This window comes from Cervus elaphus, chromosome 10 (assembly GCF_910594005.1).
Source record: "Cervus elaphus chromosome 10, mCerEla1.1, whole genome shotgun sequence".
NCBI classification, from domain to species: Eukaryota; Metazoa; Chordata; class Mammalia; order Artiodactyla; family Cervidae; genus Cervus; species Cervus elaphus.
The window spans coordinates 44,228,343-44,245,930 of record NC_057824.1 but is presented as its reverse complement, the minus strand read 5'-3'; the positions used below and the strand labels follow the sequence as shown (position 1 = coordinate 44,245,930).

At 36.9% G+C, this 17,588-nt stretch overlaps 1 protein-coding gene across 6 annotated transcripts in view; it reads left to right on the top strand.

Annotated features, from left to right (window-relative positions):
- The window catches only part of AUTS2 (activator of transcription and developmental regulator AUTS2), a 1,192,920-nt gene that overhangs the window by 509,774 nt on the left and 665,558 nt on the right, over positions 1-17,588 (top strand). For all 6 annotated transcript variants that reach the window (XM_043914907.1, XM_043914908.1, XM_043914906.1 and 3 more), the window contains one exon: positions 4,639-4,674. In XM_043914907.1, coding sequence (XP_043770842.1) covers positions 4,639-4,674 — 36 coding nt within the window. The remainder of the gene's footprint in view (positions 1-4,638; positions 4,675-17,588) is intronic.

The window sequence follows — 17,588 nt, the reverse complement described above, 5'->3', positions numbered from 1 at the left end:
TTCTCTATTTAAATATATGTTGCATCTTTGTAAGTTATCAGTAATCTTATCTCCAAGGCACATTTCTTAGGATTAAAATTTTAGGTTCTTTTAATTGTCATTGTTTTCTAAAACACTATAGAAAATAAACGAGCTCGTCTTGTGACCTTTGTAAGAAATAAACTTGGCCAAGTGATTCTTAGCTTGATCCTTCTACTTTTTTACTCCCAAGAAGAAAAAGTATAACGTGAGGGTGGATAGGCAGGGATGTCAGACACAAATGATAATTTGGAAGAATTTTAAAATGCTGTATTTAAATTAGCCCTAGGGTCAGAGCTTACATTTTCCTCTGGGGTGAAGCACACATCCATCACATGCTTAGGGAGCCGTAATAGTAGCCATGGCCTCTCTGTGTAGATCTCTAATGAAAGGAGTACATCTATTTTGGATGGATAACCAATTTTTGAAATCCCTTGTTCTAGGTAAGATGTTAAAACAGAAATGTTAACTTCATGAGTTTAATGAGTAGCTTCAATGATAGCTTAGCGACAGATATGGAAAGAAAGTCAGGTGGGGGGCAATGAGAGGAGTAGAATGAGCATGCAGTTAATGAATATCCACTGGCGGACTTGAATGTCAGCAGCAACGTTCTCCTTCCTGGAAAATGTCTTTCAACTATGCATCCCATTACTATTCCTGCAGCCCGTGTAGCTTGGAGATTGAGGCAGAGTGTGTTTTTAAGAAAGCTCTTCTTTACAACGTAATGAGTTCGAGATAGGTAATTTGCAGAGATTGCTGGAGCAGTGGTCAAATCTGGGGAAAAACAATAAAACAAATGAAAAGACCATGTTAAACAGGAGATAGCTTATAATGAGCCTGGAAATCACATATACGATAGCCAGCTGTCTGGAATTTCTTCATATTCTTGTTTTCTCATGCAAACCACTAAACACTTTCTCTTACTCTGTTTTCTGAGTCTCTCTATCCCTCTCATTTCTACCTAATACATTGAAAATATGAATGAAATGGCAACTCTGTCACTTAAAGAAATAAGAATTTCTTAAAGAAATAAAAGCAAAGCCTTTTTCATTATTCAACAAACATATTTGCCTAAACGTGTGTATATGATGTGACTTCAAATGCTACTAAATTCAAGGATGCTTTTATTTATTGCATTAAAAAAAACTTAGTTTTTCAAGCCTCATTTTGACTTATACCCTTTTTTAGATTCTATGGCCACTTTTACCATATAGTTTGGACAGTGTATGCAGTCTCTGTCCAAGCAACAAAAATGGAAGCCCCTTGCCCTCATTATAAATTGGGGAAGCACAGAAAGTTAAAATTCAACTTGATTTCATCAAATGGTTCAGTGATCAGGGCATCACCACCTATCTGCTTTCCTGAGCCCTTCCTTCGTGGTGTCTGTCTCTTCTTCTGTAACATGAAAAAACAATAATAATCCCTAGATGCACATCTGTAAACAAATAGCTATAGAAACATAAAACATTTCTAACAGTAAAAAAAGCTATTTTTAAGCATTTATTTCATTCTTATAGCATAACCTGGGGCTTTCCTGGTGGCTCCGGTGGTAAAGAATCTGCCAGCAATCCCTGGGTCGGGAAGATCCCCTGGAGAAGGGAATGGCAACCTACTGTTGCCTGGGAAATCCCATGGATAGAGGAGTCTGGCGGGGCCACATTCCTTGGGGTCACAAGAAGTTGGACACGGCTGAGCTGCTAACACAACAATGTAGCATAATCTATTGTTGCCCGTGGTTTAAGTTGTTTGTGGAATTTGTGACTTGGAAAAATGTTAAAACTATCAAATATTTTCAGCTTTTAAATATATTCTTAGATTATGTATGTGACAGAGACTTTTCTGGACATTTGGATGGCAAGGCCTGAGGCATGTGGTATGTGACCTGAGCTGTCAGTGAAACCCTGACTCTGCCCTGTTGCTGGTCTCAGAACCTCTCTTATGCCTCTGTCTGATGGTGAAGGACCAGGGGTTGCATCCCATTGAACACAGGGCCTTAGCAGATTCTTGGGCTTATAGAACTAGACCAAGGAGAAATCACTTTATTTCAGAAACATTTCTGTTCAAGTTTTCCATCAGTGATTGAAGGGAGCTGGCAATCCCCCAAGAAAAATATAGTGGAGAAAGGAGTTAGAGGGGAGGAAATGTCAACGCCATGGACATTTGGCAAAGTAGATTAGAAGGGTTTTTCTATGAACTTTTCTGCTAGGTCCAGAAATTATAGCTGAATGCCACAAATCTTTTTATTGAAAAAAAAAAAAAATGGTGAGTCCAAATGGGGGTGGCCTCTGACTCTCTGGTTCTATATGCTTTCTAGCAAAAGTTGAAACTCCATCAGACCTTTAATGTATGTGAGGGTCTTGTGTCTATTCCTTCATGTGTCTGTCTGTGCTCGTCTGTGCGTGCATGCGTGTGTCTGTGAGGGGGGTGTTGTAAGGCAGAGTTCTTAAATGCTTTGTTGCATTATGTTAATTCCTCGGCAGTGCAATCAAATTCATGTCGTAATTAAAGCTGTCAGTTGGAAGGCAAGCCAATCGCCACGAAAACACAGCATAACAAATGAAGTGAAATGATTCTGCGTGTAGCTATACAATGCTTCGCCAGGCATGAAATTAAATAAGTAATTTGATGTTGACATCAGAAATTGAAATGATACCCACTGTTCCCTCATTCAGTCAGACCTGCATAAACAATAGCCAGAACAAATAGGCACAACAAAGCTCTCTTCTCCACCCAGCTCCCTGAGTAATGTACAATATATATGCAAAATGAGTATAACAGAGCTTCCCGGGACCTGAAGGATGTCATTTTCTTAGTATACAATAAGATGATATGTATGTGGGGGTGGGGAGGTGGGCTTGAAGGGGTCCTTCCGCTTCTGGGATGAAATAACGTTTGCAGAAAGGGGGAAAAAACACTGAAATAAACAAATCCCATGCTCTCTCTGAGTAATTCATCCTAAAATGAGTTTGCCTCCCAGGGGCACGACTCCAGGCTGATGGAGATCTAACTTTGCTTTTGCCTTCCTGTGTTCAGTGGTGCCGGCGTGTGGGTGCTGAAAACAGGTGATGCCATCACATGGCTAATCATTGCTCTGAGGAGCCGTCTCCATGACTACTGTTGCTCTCCCTCCGTACGGTTTATAGGATCACAAATGCAGCAAGATTTTTGAAAATCCAGTCCAGTGTCCAGGATCACATATCTAGGTTCTTTCTTCCCCCAAGCCTGTCTGGGGAAGAAAGTTTTGCTCCAGGAGCTGCATTTAGGAATGCCCTGGAGCATCATGTCCTTGTTTGATGCAGATGGTCTTTGTACTTATAGCACCATTATTTCTTTTTCAAAACTGGTGTAAAATCAAGAATCATATCTGTATTTGGAGATATGATTTTTGGAGATGTTCAGTTCACCTGAGTCCCATCCACATACAGTCTGTGCATTCATTAATTTATTTATACATTAATTCAACTAATACTTACTAAATGCCTCCTATGTGCAAGGCATTGAGCTAAGTGCTAGGAAAACCAGGATGAGTCAAGCAGATGGTACCTGCTCCCTGTGGTTTGCAGAGCAGGGACAAGGCATTTAGATAGAACAGTTAGAGGATACCCAAGTAGCTGTTGCATCACTGTGGAAGTCCGTTCTCTGTAGGTGGAAGGTGTAACAACCAGCCCAAGCCCGTCAGGGAGAGGCCTCGCTGGTACAAGGATTCCTTGCTGAGACCTGAGGACTATCTCAGTCTTAGCATTCTTTTTGTTTCAAGCTTATCTGGGGCCTCTCTCGTTCATAAAGAGGACACCGCAAATTAAAGAATTTGTAATGAGAGGTTTTGGGGGGAAAAACAATACAAACAGCCAAGTTTAAAATTCAAACCAAGTTCTTTTCTTGGGTCTCTTTCCCCTATGAAGTGATGCCTCAGGTACCTTTCAGCATCACTGTTTTTTGTTCCCCATGTTTGAGAACTATGGAAGCCTAAACTGATAACTTTGGTGACTAAAACCTTTGGAAGAGTGGTGCTTTTCACTGCTCCCCTTTACCCACACATTCTTTGCATTTTAGTCTACTAATTATGTTTACAAAATGTCTCAGTTTTGAAAAGCGCTCTGTGTGTACTAACTGGTGCCTTGAGGGAATAAGCTGGCAAGTAGGTCACACACTGGAAAAGTCATCCAAACCCACTGGGCTTTTTATTTTCAAGTCAGTCTGGGCTCTTTCCTCTTGCCTGCCCCTTTGCGGCCACAAAACTGAGTAGCTTGAGACCAGGGCATTGAATGTCAGCAAGTCAGGGAGGCAGGCTGATGTGTGTCTGGTTAGTCTCAGTGCAGGGCGAAATGCCATCATTAATTCATTACCCAGCTGCCTGTCAAATAAATTGGCAATTACGTCCACCGCAGAAGCTTGGAATTCAGTAAATAGCACGTTAGCATCTCTGAGTTGTTGAGAGATGTAAAGGGGAAAATTAAGCAACACGGTGTTTGTATCAGTAGCAGATGACAAGGGGCCGCGTACACAGGCGATGTGGTGTCGTGATGAAAAGCCTGCGAGGAACTGGTAATGAGCTGTGTGGATTGGAACGTGTTAAAAACCATTGCTGATTTTCCACTTTGTTTTTATGCTTTCTTGCAGAGTTCAGCTCCTTCCAGCTTGGGAACAGGCTACTTCGTAAGTTTATCTCAACTTCCACATGTGTGCCTCGCGCTGGCATTCATTTTCTTATGTAACATATGCTCATTAGGGTGTGGAAAAAAAGTCCAGGAAATTCCCTCTCAGTCCTGAAGAGCAGACTGATGTCCATCCTTTTACTAAGAGTTATTTTATTTTTAAAAGACATCACCTGCTGGGCACTAGGGTTCACAAGTCAGTCTCAAAAATGTGTCTGGTTTCTAGCACCCAGGACATTTGCCCCTCACCTGGCAGAGAAAGGAGATACAGGGAATCCTGCTTAACTTGAGCCACCTTTCCTGAAAAATTGTTTTTTTAGTGAGAAGTGTCAAGTGGAAGATGGAATTCAATTTATGCAATGAGATATACATGTACTTTAAGATCCCTTGAAGAACTGCCCCATTTATACAGTGAATTGCCATATTTTAACTTTTTTGAGAGGTGAATATATGCTTTCCCTCACAGTCTGAGTAGGTGCCCTTTAGATTTTTTTCCCAACAGCCATCAAAATCCTCATTTTATTGACTATAGATATATTATTTAATTTTAAGACCTTTTTCTCTGTCCTTTGGGAAGTGTGTGGATGGTGATACACCTCAGGGCTTATCCCAGTATTTCTCATTCATGAAGAAATTGTCACTTCCATTCCTTTTATCTATAGCTAAATTATCCTTCTTGGGTTCAGTAATGCTTTTCAAGATACAAGTAATTAAGAATTACACATAAACGTTATTTACACAGTAGGATAACATGCCCATGTAGACATTTGTTGTGGTATTTAAAGGAATTTGAAGGAATCTTATTTATGTTCTGAATGATGAACACACTGATACTCTAATATCTGCTCAGCATTTTCAGGGAAAATAATGAAATCATGAAAATAAAGTGGAAAATAATTACTGATTCTGTTGCATTGGCTTTAAATTTCTCCCCCCTAGAATGCTGATTACTTTGGTTTTCTTCTGCCCACACATTTCTCTCCTTACATTTACATTAAATCCATGAAAACAAGCATCATTTCATTGAATAATAAGTCTTTTCCAAGCTTAGATGAAGTGGCATTTAGTAAATGTGAATTTTTTTTTTTTTTTTGGTCTTAGTCTATGATACAAAGAGAAAGGGTTGACGATTTCTTGGTACCTGCTTCATACAGTCAGCACACTTATCCTTATTCCTTATTGTGGTTGAATATTCATGCTTACAGAAACAAGCAGGATGCTGAAACGAGATCCTGCTTCAGCAGCCGAAATAACAGAAGTAGTCCCATCTGCCATCTCTTCACACCAGGCTGGATGTGGGTTGAGATGCTGGAAGTAAAATCTGGAGCATGCCAATGTTTATTCTCTATCCAAAAACTAAATCCCTCCTCTTTACTTTCTTCAGCAGAAGGAGGCCAATGCCACTGACTCAGCCTCTGATTACTTCCAGACTGAGCATTCAAATATATATATATATTATTGTCAGTAGGAGCACTCTGAAAGAAGAAAGTCACCTCTAAAAGAACTGAAAATTTTATTATGGTTTTGGTCACTTACTTTTCTAATTCCAGGAATGTTTATTTTAATTCTCTAATGATAGGTTCTTATGAATAAAGAGTCTTTATGCAGTTATAAATCTCAAATAATTTTTACACTTACACAGTGCTGGATGAGTATAAGAGGTTTTTTTAACTTATTTTGGAAAAATTATTCTTAATATTACTTTGCTTATATATAAAGATCTGTAGTATTATTAGCTTACATGGAAGAGATACATACCAGATGTAAGTTCAGCTCTCAACTATGACAAAAATGTTCTACATAGAATGTGTTTCCAATAATGGGATTATCATGTTATGAAAGTGCAAAATCCATTGTTATTATTGCCAAGTCCTCATCAAAAAGCATCTTCTGTTTCAGTTTCTATCTCAGCAATATCACATGTAATATTTAATTTCAGGTACTAACTAAAGCATTCGTGAGTTTCACACTTCTAAGTGGAAATAGTATATTCACAATTTTTAGTGATTTCATGCCGATGTATTCTTTGCACTGTGCTTTATGATCTATGATGTCATGGTGACCTTTACCTAAGTCTATAGTGAAGGCCCAGCATCAGGTAAGTGGAATGGTGCTATTTCGACTTTATCCTTAATCCTCTTCAGCATCACTTTGAAGTGTGGGCAGAACCAAATTACCTGCAGAGTCAGTGAGCTGTTAATGCAGTTGAACCACGGTGTGAGTCCTAGTATAAGAAAACTGAAAGCACTCACCTCTTCCGTTTAACAACCCGACCTGTTTTCTTAGACACTCTCCCGTGCCCCAGCATCACTCTGACTTCAGAATCTTCTCTGACTTAGACTGTCTGCTCCTGTGGAACTTTTCGTTACTAAGGTAGAATGCTGATCATCATGTATGCTGATAAAGTAGATGCCCACATAACTGTATGCACTTGCAGGCATATATGTACACGTGTGTGTGTGTGTACCTTACCCACAGCCAGTATGTTTTACTTCCCTTCAGCTCTTTTCATTAATCAGTAGTAGTCAGTTAAAGGCTTTGAAGAATAGACTTTTGTTTTTGATGAAATTGTATTTGTTTATACCTCCTTGGTTTTGTGTTTCATAGATGTCTGCTTGGGTCTGTCACTTTTCCAATCCATTTATAAGCTGAAGATTCGAGAAATGAGAACAGCAGCTAAAATCAGTATTTACATAAGCATATTGCAAAGAATTCTTAAAGTAGACAAAATAGAGAAGGATTGGAACAAACTTTTCACATTTTTGGGAGCTTATGAATAATGTGGGTGTTATACACACAGAGAGACACACATATATATTCATTACATACTCATGCCCAGCTCATATTCTAAATATAAATGGAAGTATAGACTAGTTGGAATCTATTTGCTTTTTTATTTTTTTGGCAAGAGTACCAAAACTTGTTGGAGTATGTAGGATTTTCTTTAAAAAAAAAAAAAAAAAAACACATTGATGCAATGAACACATTTTTCTTTTCAATTTAAATGTTTTGGCCTATATTTTCTTCTTTTACATGTATTTGAAGTTTTATTATGCATAGCATATAATTAAGAACTTAGAGACAGGATGATATAAAGATTGCTTGTATGACCTTGGATGAATTATTTCTTGTCTCTGAGTCTGTTTCCTCATCTTCACCTACCTAAGAGTTGTGACTAGTAAATGAGGTAAGGTATTTAATGCACACAAAGCAGCTCTCAATAATAGGAAATAATACATGTTGTCTTCTGTGATCCCCACTGTAGAGTGTGATGGAATAAATGTGGCCTCATTAAGTGGTTATGAAGTGTTGTGGTGATGGAGAAGTACCACTGGAAATTCACAATAAAAAGTAAACACTGTAATTTATAACTGTAGGATAGGAATATTTTATTCTCATTGCATACTTTCTTGGGAGGCTAGGGTTTTGTGTTTGGTCAGCTGTATACCAGTTTACTCCATATACAAACATAAAACAAATATGGAATTCCTTCCCTGTCATCCTCTATGATCATGATGAGGCCTATTCTGTAGGCCATCCACATATTATGGCTGTTTTAATTTGTCCGTTAAAGTTATTTGTTGATTTTTTTTCCCCTCAGATCTGAGGCATTTAAAGACTGCTGATAGCTCTTTGGGTTGGGCTGAGAGTAGGAAGGAGACTTGGGATAGAAGTCTCAGGAAAGAAGAGATTCCTTTTTAGGAACATAATGAGTTTGGAAGTTAGAGTACATAAGTTAGAAATTTAATTATCTTCAATGATAATTTAAAAGAGGTGGCCAAAATAACAGGACAAACAAAACATTGCCACCTAAATTTAAATTTACATTAAACCAGTAATACCCTGTAATAACTTCAGTATGTCCTGAGAAGTCACCTGTGGGCTTATCACAGAATGTCTTTGAGATGTGACTGTTCTTGTATTCAATAATATCCCTAAGTGACCCCTAATAGTTACCCAGTAATTCACCTAAGTACATTTGAAACAGCTTCAGAGATTCTCTGTATCCAAAGTGAGCACAAGGTCACTAAAGTGGTTAATTATGGGATATGTAATATAAAAATTTAATGAACATATTATTCTGATTATTATTATAAAACAAAAGCCTTGGAACCTATCAGTCACCTTAAAATCTAGGACATTGCTAATGATTTTGGAGCTGTCTGTGTACTATGCAGAAACACTGAACAAATGAAATCAGTTGTCCTTTGGAATGGTAAATTTGCCAGTTTTGTGCTGTAACCTTTAAAATACTACCCTGAGCTATATTTGCCTCCTAGAAAGTAACAAAACTAGAATCTACACTTCAGTATTGTGTTTTGTTGAGATTAGGAACCACAGAATTGTTTATATTGGAGGGTTGCTTTATATCTGTACTCTGACAGATTCTTCAATATAGTCACCAGTAAAGTCTAATTTCAAGGGACTTAGACTAAAACTTGGACTGCAAGGAGATCCAACCAGTCCATCCTACAGGAGATCAGTCCTGGGCGTTTTGGAAGGACTGATGCTGAAGCTGAAACTCCAACACTTAGGCCACCTCATGCGAAGAGTTGACTCATTGGAAAAGACCCTGATGCTAGGAGGGATTGGGGGCAGGAGGAGAAGGGGACGACAGAGGATGAGATGGTTGGATGGCATCACCGACTCGATGGACATGGGTTTGAGTAAACTCCGGGAGTTGGTGATGGACAGGGAGGCCTGGCGTGCTGCGATTCACGGGGTCGCAAAGAGTCGGACATGACTCAGCGACTGAACTGAACTGAGACTAAAACTGAAATTCTATTTCCCACTGTTACCTTTTTAAAATGTTTTTGATTGGTTTTTAACACTCTGAAATTCAGAATAGGGTCTGTGAGCCATGAGCGGCATACTCTGATTAAGTGAACGTTACAATTTAAATTTGGGTGAGTAGACATTTCATCATTTGTAGAATCTGTGCAATGGGATGACTCTTCTTTCTTACCCTGTGGAAACTGTCTTCTGTCTCCATACCATTTTTACCTTCCTTGTGAAGTACAAGGTAATCAAGAAATTTGGTGAATAAAATAAACAGAAAGGATGAGTTGGTGTCTTCAGTTGCCACCAATCCCATAATATTCTAATTTTCTGAACTTTTCTGTGAGGGAGAAGACTAAGTATTTTTAAACATCTACAGGAATCTTTGTGGTTGGCTGTTGCAAACTAATTACGGAGGTAGAATGAAAACCCAGGTGCTCCTCCTAGATGTGGGAACGAGCCCTCAGCCTGGTCTCCCTGTCTTCTCACCTCTCCTCTCTGGCCTCTCAGATTTGGAGAAAGTAAATCATTTTCAAAAATATGATCTGAGAAAAGAAAATTATTTGAGGGGAAAAAAGATTTTACCAGCCACTGGACTAGATAATTGCTAAAGGGCCTTTGGTTCTTTATGTTCCAAGATCTGTAATTCTGTCTGCCCTGCATCTAAATGTCTGCCCCAGGATCAGCCCTTCTGATTGGCTTTGCTGCCTTTCTCTGCTGTCATCTGAGAGACAGGAGTGTAAGGCCATAGTCCCCTTACTGCTTAATGAATGCTGCTCTTCAGTTGAGTGACCAAGTCTGCCTTTCTTTGAAATTAACAGTAGTGAACAGTGTTTTTATATCTGCATTATTCAGTTATATAAGCACATAGAAATAGGCTATAAGCTTTTTCTGTCCCATAGCTAGTATATCCATATTTGGTCATAGAGATGATGCAGTAAAGCTTTTAGCAAAGTAAGCAAAGTGTATTGACAGTCCCAGAGGGAACGTACAGGTCACTGTCATGGAATTCAGAAAGTAATGTTATTTATTTTTTTTAAATCTGTTTCCCAGCATTGGCTTTAAAGGAGATTGTCTTATCCTTGTTGGGGATTTCCAAATTACAGAAATGTTGAATGAGTTGGTATGAGCAATATAAACTAAACCATGGGCGGTGTGAAGCCCCAAGGTTTACTCTGACTACCCACACAACCTTTATTTTGATAAATTTAACTGGCCTGGAGTTTTATGGACTATCAATCAGAAGAATCTTTCAGATCAAAGACTGATTTCTTTGCTTAACTGCTTTAAAAAGTATTTTTCCTGAAATTGTAAATGAAATGCTTCCTAATCCATTGCATAAGGAACTTAGAGCTTGGTGAAATACCGAGAGTACCATTTGAAAAGAGGTTAAAAAACACAACTGGGGCTTGTTAAAAAGGAAAAGTGCTATTTTAACTCCAAGTGTCACATTTTCCTATAGTCAGCTCCAGCAGTAAACAAGAGTTATTGGAGGCTTAGATGGTTTGAGACACTTCACTTATCTCCTAGTACTTGACTTCAGAAGCCAAACATTTAAAATGCATTTTGCTCGTGCAAAAATGTTTATCCGTTTAAAACACAATATCGTTTTAACAAAAGCACCTTGGTGACAAGCTGTTTAGATACAGCACAGTTAATAAACTGTCAGGTCCCATACACGTATACTCGAAAAGACCAACACAGCTACCCAAAGATTGGCGTTATAAATCACTGTTAACAAACCTAGTTTGCTTACTAGGCTAATGAATGATCTCCAGTTTTCTTCTAATTAGCTTCACTAACAGTCACGTTAAAAGGACCTGCCTTATACTACATATACTACATGTGATTTCTTTTCTTTCATATTTTCGGTATTTGGTTTATAGGGTGCAAACAAAACAAACAAAAAAGACTTTTAGTCTCTCTTGACCACTCCCTGATAATAAATTCAGATTGTAGCTTGGAGTGGAAGCCTTGCCAAAGGTGATGACTGTCTATTAGGGGCTTATAAACTGTAATGTACTCACATATTTGCAATGGAGTGGTGAAGCCAGATAATTGCAGTGTTTCCTGTCTAAATGCGTTGCTGTGTGTAGTGGCCTCTGATTTTAAGGAGCCATTAAAAATGCAGCAAGGCATAACAGCTGTGGTTCCCAGTGTACTTCTAATATTTCATATGTTCATTGCATCTCATAAAATCTTGCCCAGACCAACAAATGATTGTAAGTACCACTGAAAAGCTCCAGAAGGAAATTGGGGAGAATCTGAATGATGTAGGTAGCATTACAGAGACCAAGCAAGAACTCACTCAAGCCCATGGTGGGCCACATTTCTCAAATAACTCCCCAAAGTTCTCCATTTCCATTTTAGTCTCTGTGGAGAACATTCACGTTTTATCTCTTGCAGGAGGCTCCTGTAAGTAACCTACTTTTGTGGGAAATAGTCCTGACTCTGCAGAGGGAAGGTAGGGCTGTATCCTGTGCAGAGAGAATCATAGTAAGTTAACATCTCAATCCTAAACCCAAATGAGGCAAACAATTTGGTTCCTTTAGAATTTATTTAAAATATATTTAAAAAATGACTTGGTAACAGTACTAACTCTGTGATATGACAACCTGACTTCTCTGAACAAAAGAAACGTTAATACATTCTGAGAGGCAAAGAAAACTATAGAGAATTCAGTGTTCTTTTAATCAGATATTAAACATCATGACCAAATGAAAGCTTTAAGGTGTGTTTGTACAGAGGCACAATACAGTTACAAGATATTTGCATCTATTTGCTGCTAAATTACTAACTTTCAATTTGTTAATTAAAATAGACCTATTAGTTTTATTTTATGTAGTCTGAGGGTTACAAAATCTCTGGGTAAGAAGAGACTTCACAGACCACCCTGTGGTATCATGTAGTATTCGTTTTTGTTTGATTTACCTCACTTAGCATAATGCCTTCAATGTATATCCAGGCTGTCGTGAATTGTAGAATTTCCTTCTTTCTCATGTCTGAATAATAACATATATACATATTGAACATATATAAGGACATGTATATATGTTATTATTCAGACATCATATCTTCTTCATCCATTTATTCATTGACAGATACTTAGGTTGTTTCCGTATCTTGGCTATTGTGAATAATGCTGCAGTGAATGTGAGTGTGCAGTCGGTAAGTTTGCTAGATCATATGGTAGTTTAATTTTTAATTTTGTGGTGAACTCTTTTTCTGTTTTTCATAATTGCCAAACCAGTTTACCTTTCCACTAACAGCATATAAGGGTCCCCTTTTCTCCACATCCTTGCCAATATTCTTTTATGTTGGTGGTTTTTTTTTTTAATTTTTTATAAAAGCCATCTGAACATCTGTGAAGTGATACCTTGTTGTTTTGATTTGCATTTCTCTGATGATTAATAATGTTGGGCCTCTATTCATCTACCTGTTGGCTGTCTTTCTTTGGAAAAAATGTCTGTTTTAGGTCCTTTGCCTGTTTTTAATTAGCTTATAAGTTACCACTTACATGTTGAATCTTAAGAAGCTGAGCTTGTGAAAACTGAGAGTAGCATGGTGGTTACCAGGGGCTGTAATTGGTAAGCAAAGAAGAACCCTTTGCTTCTTTGTCAGAGATTAGTTGACTATATTTTTGTGTGTCTAATTTTGTCTCTCAGTTCTGTTTCATTAATCTGTCTGGGGTTTTTTGTTTGTTTGGTTTGATTTTTTTGGCCAATATCACAGTGTCTTGATTACTATAAACAAATAATAATACTTACAAATAAGTTTTGAAGTTGTGTTTTGTCAGTTCTTCAACTTTGTTTTTCTCCTTCATCATTTAAGTGGAAATTCTGGGTCTTTTGCCTCCCCATATAAGCTTTAAAATCAGTTTGTCAATATCCAGAAAATGTCTTGCTGGTGTTTTGCTTGGAATTGCATTGAATCTGTAGATGAAGTTGGGATGAAGTGATATCTTGACAGTATTGAATATTCTTGTTCATGAACATGGAACATCTCTGGACTTTTATTTAGTTCTTCTTTGATATCTTTCATCAGAGTTTTGTAATAGCTTTCCTGGTATAAATCTTGTGTGTACTTTGTTATGTTAATAACTAAATGTTTTACTTTGGGGGGTGCTCATGTAAATGATAGTATCTTTTAAAATTTAAACTCCACTTGTTAATTGCTGGCATATAGGAATGTAATTGAACTTTGTAATATTAATCTTGTTTCCTGCAACCTTACTTTTTTCACTTACTGTTTCTAAAGGGAGCATTTAATATTTCTTTTGGATTTTTTACATAGGTGATTATTTCATGTGTGAATAAAGACATTTTTATTTCTTCCTTCCAAAACTATGTACTTTTTATTTCCTCTTCTGGTCTTATTGTATTAGCTAGGACATCCAGTTTGATGCTGCAAAGGAGTAATGAGAGGAAACATCCTTGCCTTGTTCCTGGTTTTACAGAAAAGCATTGAGATTCTTATCAGTGTGTATGATGTTTGCTGTAGATTTTTTTGTAGGTATGCTCTATCAAAGATAGGAAGTTTCCTTTTATTCCCAGTGTGCTGACAGGTTTTTATCATGAATGAGTACACTGACAGGTTTTTATCATGAATGAGTATTGATCTTGTCAAATGCTTTTTTTTTTTTCGTTTATTGATATGATCACATGATTTATCTCCTTCAGTCTGCTGATGTGATAGATTAATTAGTATTCAAATGTTGTTCTTGCTTTTCTGGCATACATAATACTCATTTGTGATGTGTAGTTCTTTTTATACATTGTTGGGTATGATTTGATCATATTTTATTGAGGATTTTTGCATGGATGTTCATGAAAGATATTGATCTGTAGTTTTTTTCTAATGTCTTTGTCCAGTTTTGATATTAAAGTAATGCTGGCCTCATAGAATGAGTTATAATGTATTCTTTCTTCTTTTACCTTCTGAAAGAGATTGTAGAGAATTGGTATAATTTCATACTTCAGTGTTTGATAGAATTCACTAGTAAACCCATCTGGTTCTGGTGCTTTCTGTTTGGAAGATAATTATTGCTTCAAGTTCTTTAATAAGGCTTATTCAGATTACTTATTTCTTCTTGAGTTATGACAGAAGTATCTTTCAAGGAATTGGTCCATTTCTTCAAAGTCATATTATTTGTGGCATAGAGTTCTTCTTTATATTCGTTATTATTTGCTTAACATCCATGGGATTTGTAGTGATGTCCCTACTTTCATCCCAATGTTAATAAATTATGTCTTCTTTCTTTTTTCTTAGTTAGCCTGGATAGAGGCTTATTGATTTTTTTGACCTTTTCAGAGAACCCAGCTTTTGATTTTATTGATCTTCTCTATTGAGTTTCTGTTTTTAACTTCATTGATTTCTCCTCTAATTTGTATTAATTTTTTTTCTTCTGCTTAGGATTTAATTTGTTCTGATTTATCGTTTCCTTATGTGGAAACATTGATTATTGATTTTAAAAGTCTTCTAATATATGAATTCATTGGTATAAAGTTTCTTTAGGACTCTTTTCACTGTATTCCACAAATTTCGATGTTATATTTTATTTTCACTTAGTTGAAAATATTTATCTTGAGATTTCTCCTTTGACCTGTGTGTTTTTTTTAAGTGTGGTATTTCCTGGAAAGGTTTTTACTTTTCAAAAGTATCAGTTTCAGCACCTTCACCTCAGCTAACCTAGAAGCATTTGATTCATGTTTCTCAGGAGATTTTTGAGGAGTCATCCTGACACATGTTCATAGACTTTAGTTGTACACATGTATAATGTAATTCTAGAGACCTTTGCAGTTGTCATTACCACATGATTTAATTATAAACACATTTGTTTTAACAAATTTTTGTCTGTATCTTTTCTTGCTGTAATATCGCTTGTCCAAGAGTCATTTAAATATCTATTTAAATCTGACCTCTAATTGTACTTGATATTTTTTCTGCCACATAGTTTCTTTGTCATACTTATGTGAAGACTCTCAAGTTTTGGGTAGAATGTTTTTTTGTTTGCAGAGGGCGGGAAGAAGATTCCATGAGTTCTTGCTAGAATTACTTTTAGGGGTCCAGGTACTCCTCTATTTGAGAAAGTTATCCAATGAGTTTTATGTATAATACGTTTGTTGTTGTTTAGTCACAAAATTGTGTCCAACTCTTTTGTGACCCTGTGGACTGTAGCCTGCCTTGCTCTCTTCTCTGTCCATGGGATTTCTCAGGCAAGAATACTGGAGTGGGTTTCCTTCTCCAGGGGATCTTCCTGACCTAGGATCAAACCCTCGTCTCCTGCCCTTGGTAGAATTCTTTACCACTGAGCCACCTGGGAAGCCCTATAATACATTACGTTTTCGTTAATAGAAACTGTGTTTCTAACTCTGTCAGTTTGTATGTACAGAGGATTTCTTTAGGCAACAGATAGCTCGTTTAATGTTTTTACTCCTGATTTCAGTCATTAGGCTAATTTTATTACATTTTAACTCCTTTTCCCATCATTCAGCAATAGTTTCACTCTTGGTTCATTTACTCTTTTGAAGTAATAGAATTATTTACATATTTTTCCTTTTCTCCTATTTTCTGCTCTCCAGCCTGCACCCGCCCCCCCCCCCATTTCATCCTGTAGATGATAAAACTGCAAAATGTGAGCCTGAACAATAAAGGATTGCTCCACTGATTGCTAAACATTTATTATAGCACTTTTAAGCTCATTCCAGGTCATTGTGCTGCCAGTTAGTTTGATTACAAGCATTTAAGCTGTCACATACAAAGCTTTCTGCTTCTTAGGGTTTCAGCTTCAAATCTTGAAAATCGAGTGCTCTGTACTTCTCTGTGGACACAGCTCTCTTCTAATATTTTGGAAGAAACCTTTGCATCTAATAAAGATCACTCACAGATTCAGAGCATGAAATAATCTGATATGCAGTTTAGGATCAGTGATTCAATTTTATTTAAAAATTTAAGACTGTGCATGTGAACATATGTGTGAGTAGGTGACTATCAAAACCACCTCTTTATTTTCATTTTTGGGTATAGTCTACATTTGCAAATCATTAAAACTGTGGACTGTAAACATTCCAAATGTGACTGATATTTTGTCTCGGAGAGTGAAGGAATTTCAGAGAATTTAAACAAAAATTTCTAATGTAGCACCCTTAACACAAGGAAATAGTGAAAGAGTATTTGTAGGTAGAAAATAGAATCTGAGGGTATTAAAGTTTTGAATAGTTGATTAGTTTGTTAAGAGATGATTTTCAAAGCAAAGGTAAAGCATGACTCTTATACATTATAAAATGTATAAGTTTCAAAGATTTCATTTGATTAGTAATGAAGAAACTGGGTAGATATTATAACTTTCACAATTCAAAGAACAGACAAAATTGTAGATGAGGAATATTAAATGAATGCAAAAATGAAAATAGAACTGGCTTTGAGGGCGGTCAGTTGAGCCTCAACGTGACAAGACAGAATTTGCTTGATTGTAGATAAAAATTATTTTGTATTGCTGTTGCATATCTATAATTTATAGAGATGGAAATTGGCTCTTATGAAATGAGAAAAACGTAATTTTGAAGAATTCACTGTAGATAATGCATAATGTTCCCTTGAAGCACAGATCTTCCACTGTTTGATAAAAAAAGTCTGAAGAAAGGTTGGTTTCATTAGATTTGGTGTGATTATTTACATAGGTACAGCAGGATTATCACTTTATATATAAACATTTTACAGTTTGCTTTTGTTGGAAGATTTTGTCGGAAGTTCATACGGTACTTTTGAACGTCTAATACTTGCTGTCTTGAGTTTGGAAAGTCAAACTCAGGAAACTTCTCCACCACCTGCAGTACCTGTATATTTAGGTGAATTTCTTTCTTCTTATAGTTCCCTAAATATCCCACAGTGGCCAACCAGGAAGTCACATTTTTTCCCTAGTTATTAGACTGGACCCTGTCAGCCAGGTAACAGGGTACTTTTTCTAGGAGAATTTTGTTAATAATGGCTCTGTAAGGTCAACCTTGATTCTTCAAACGTGTCCAATTATATCTGATTAAATAAGCATTACCCTCAAATATGGCATTCCACACAAGACCTTGGAATTTTTCTAGGCATATTCTGGTAAATAGGAAAACCAGTTCTTATTGAATCTTT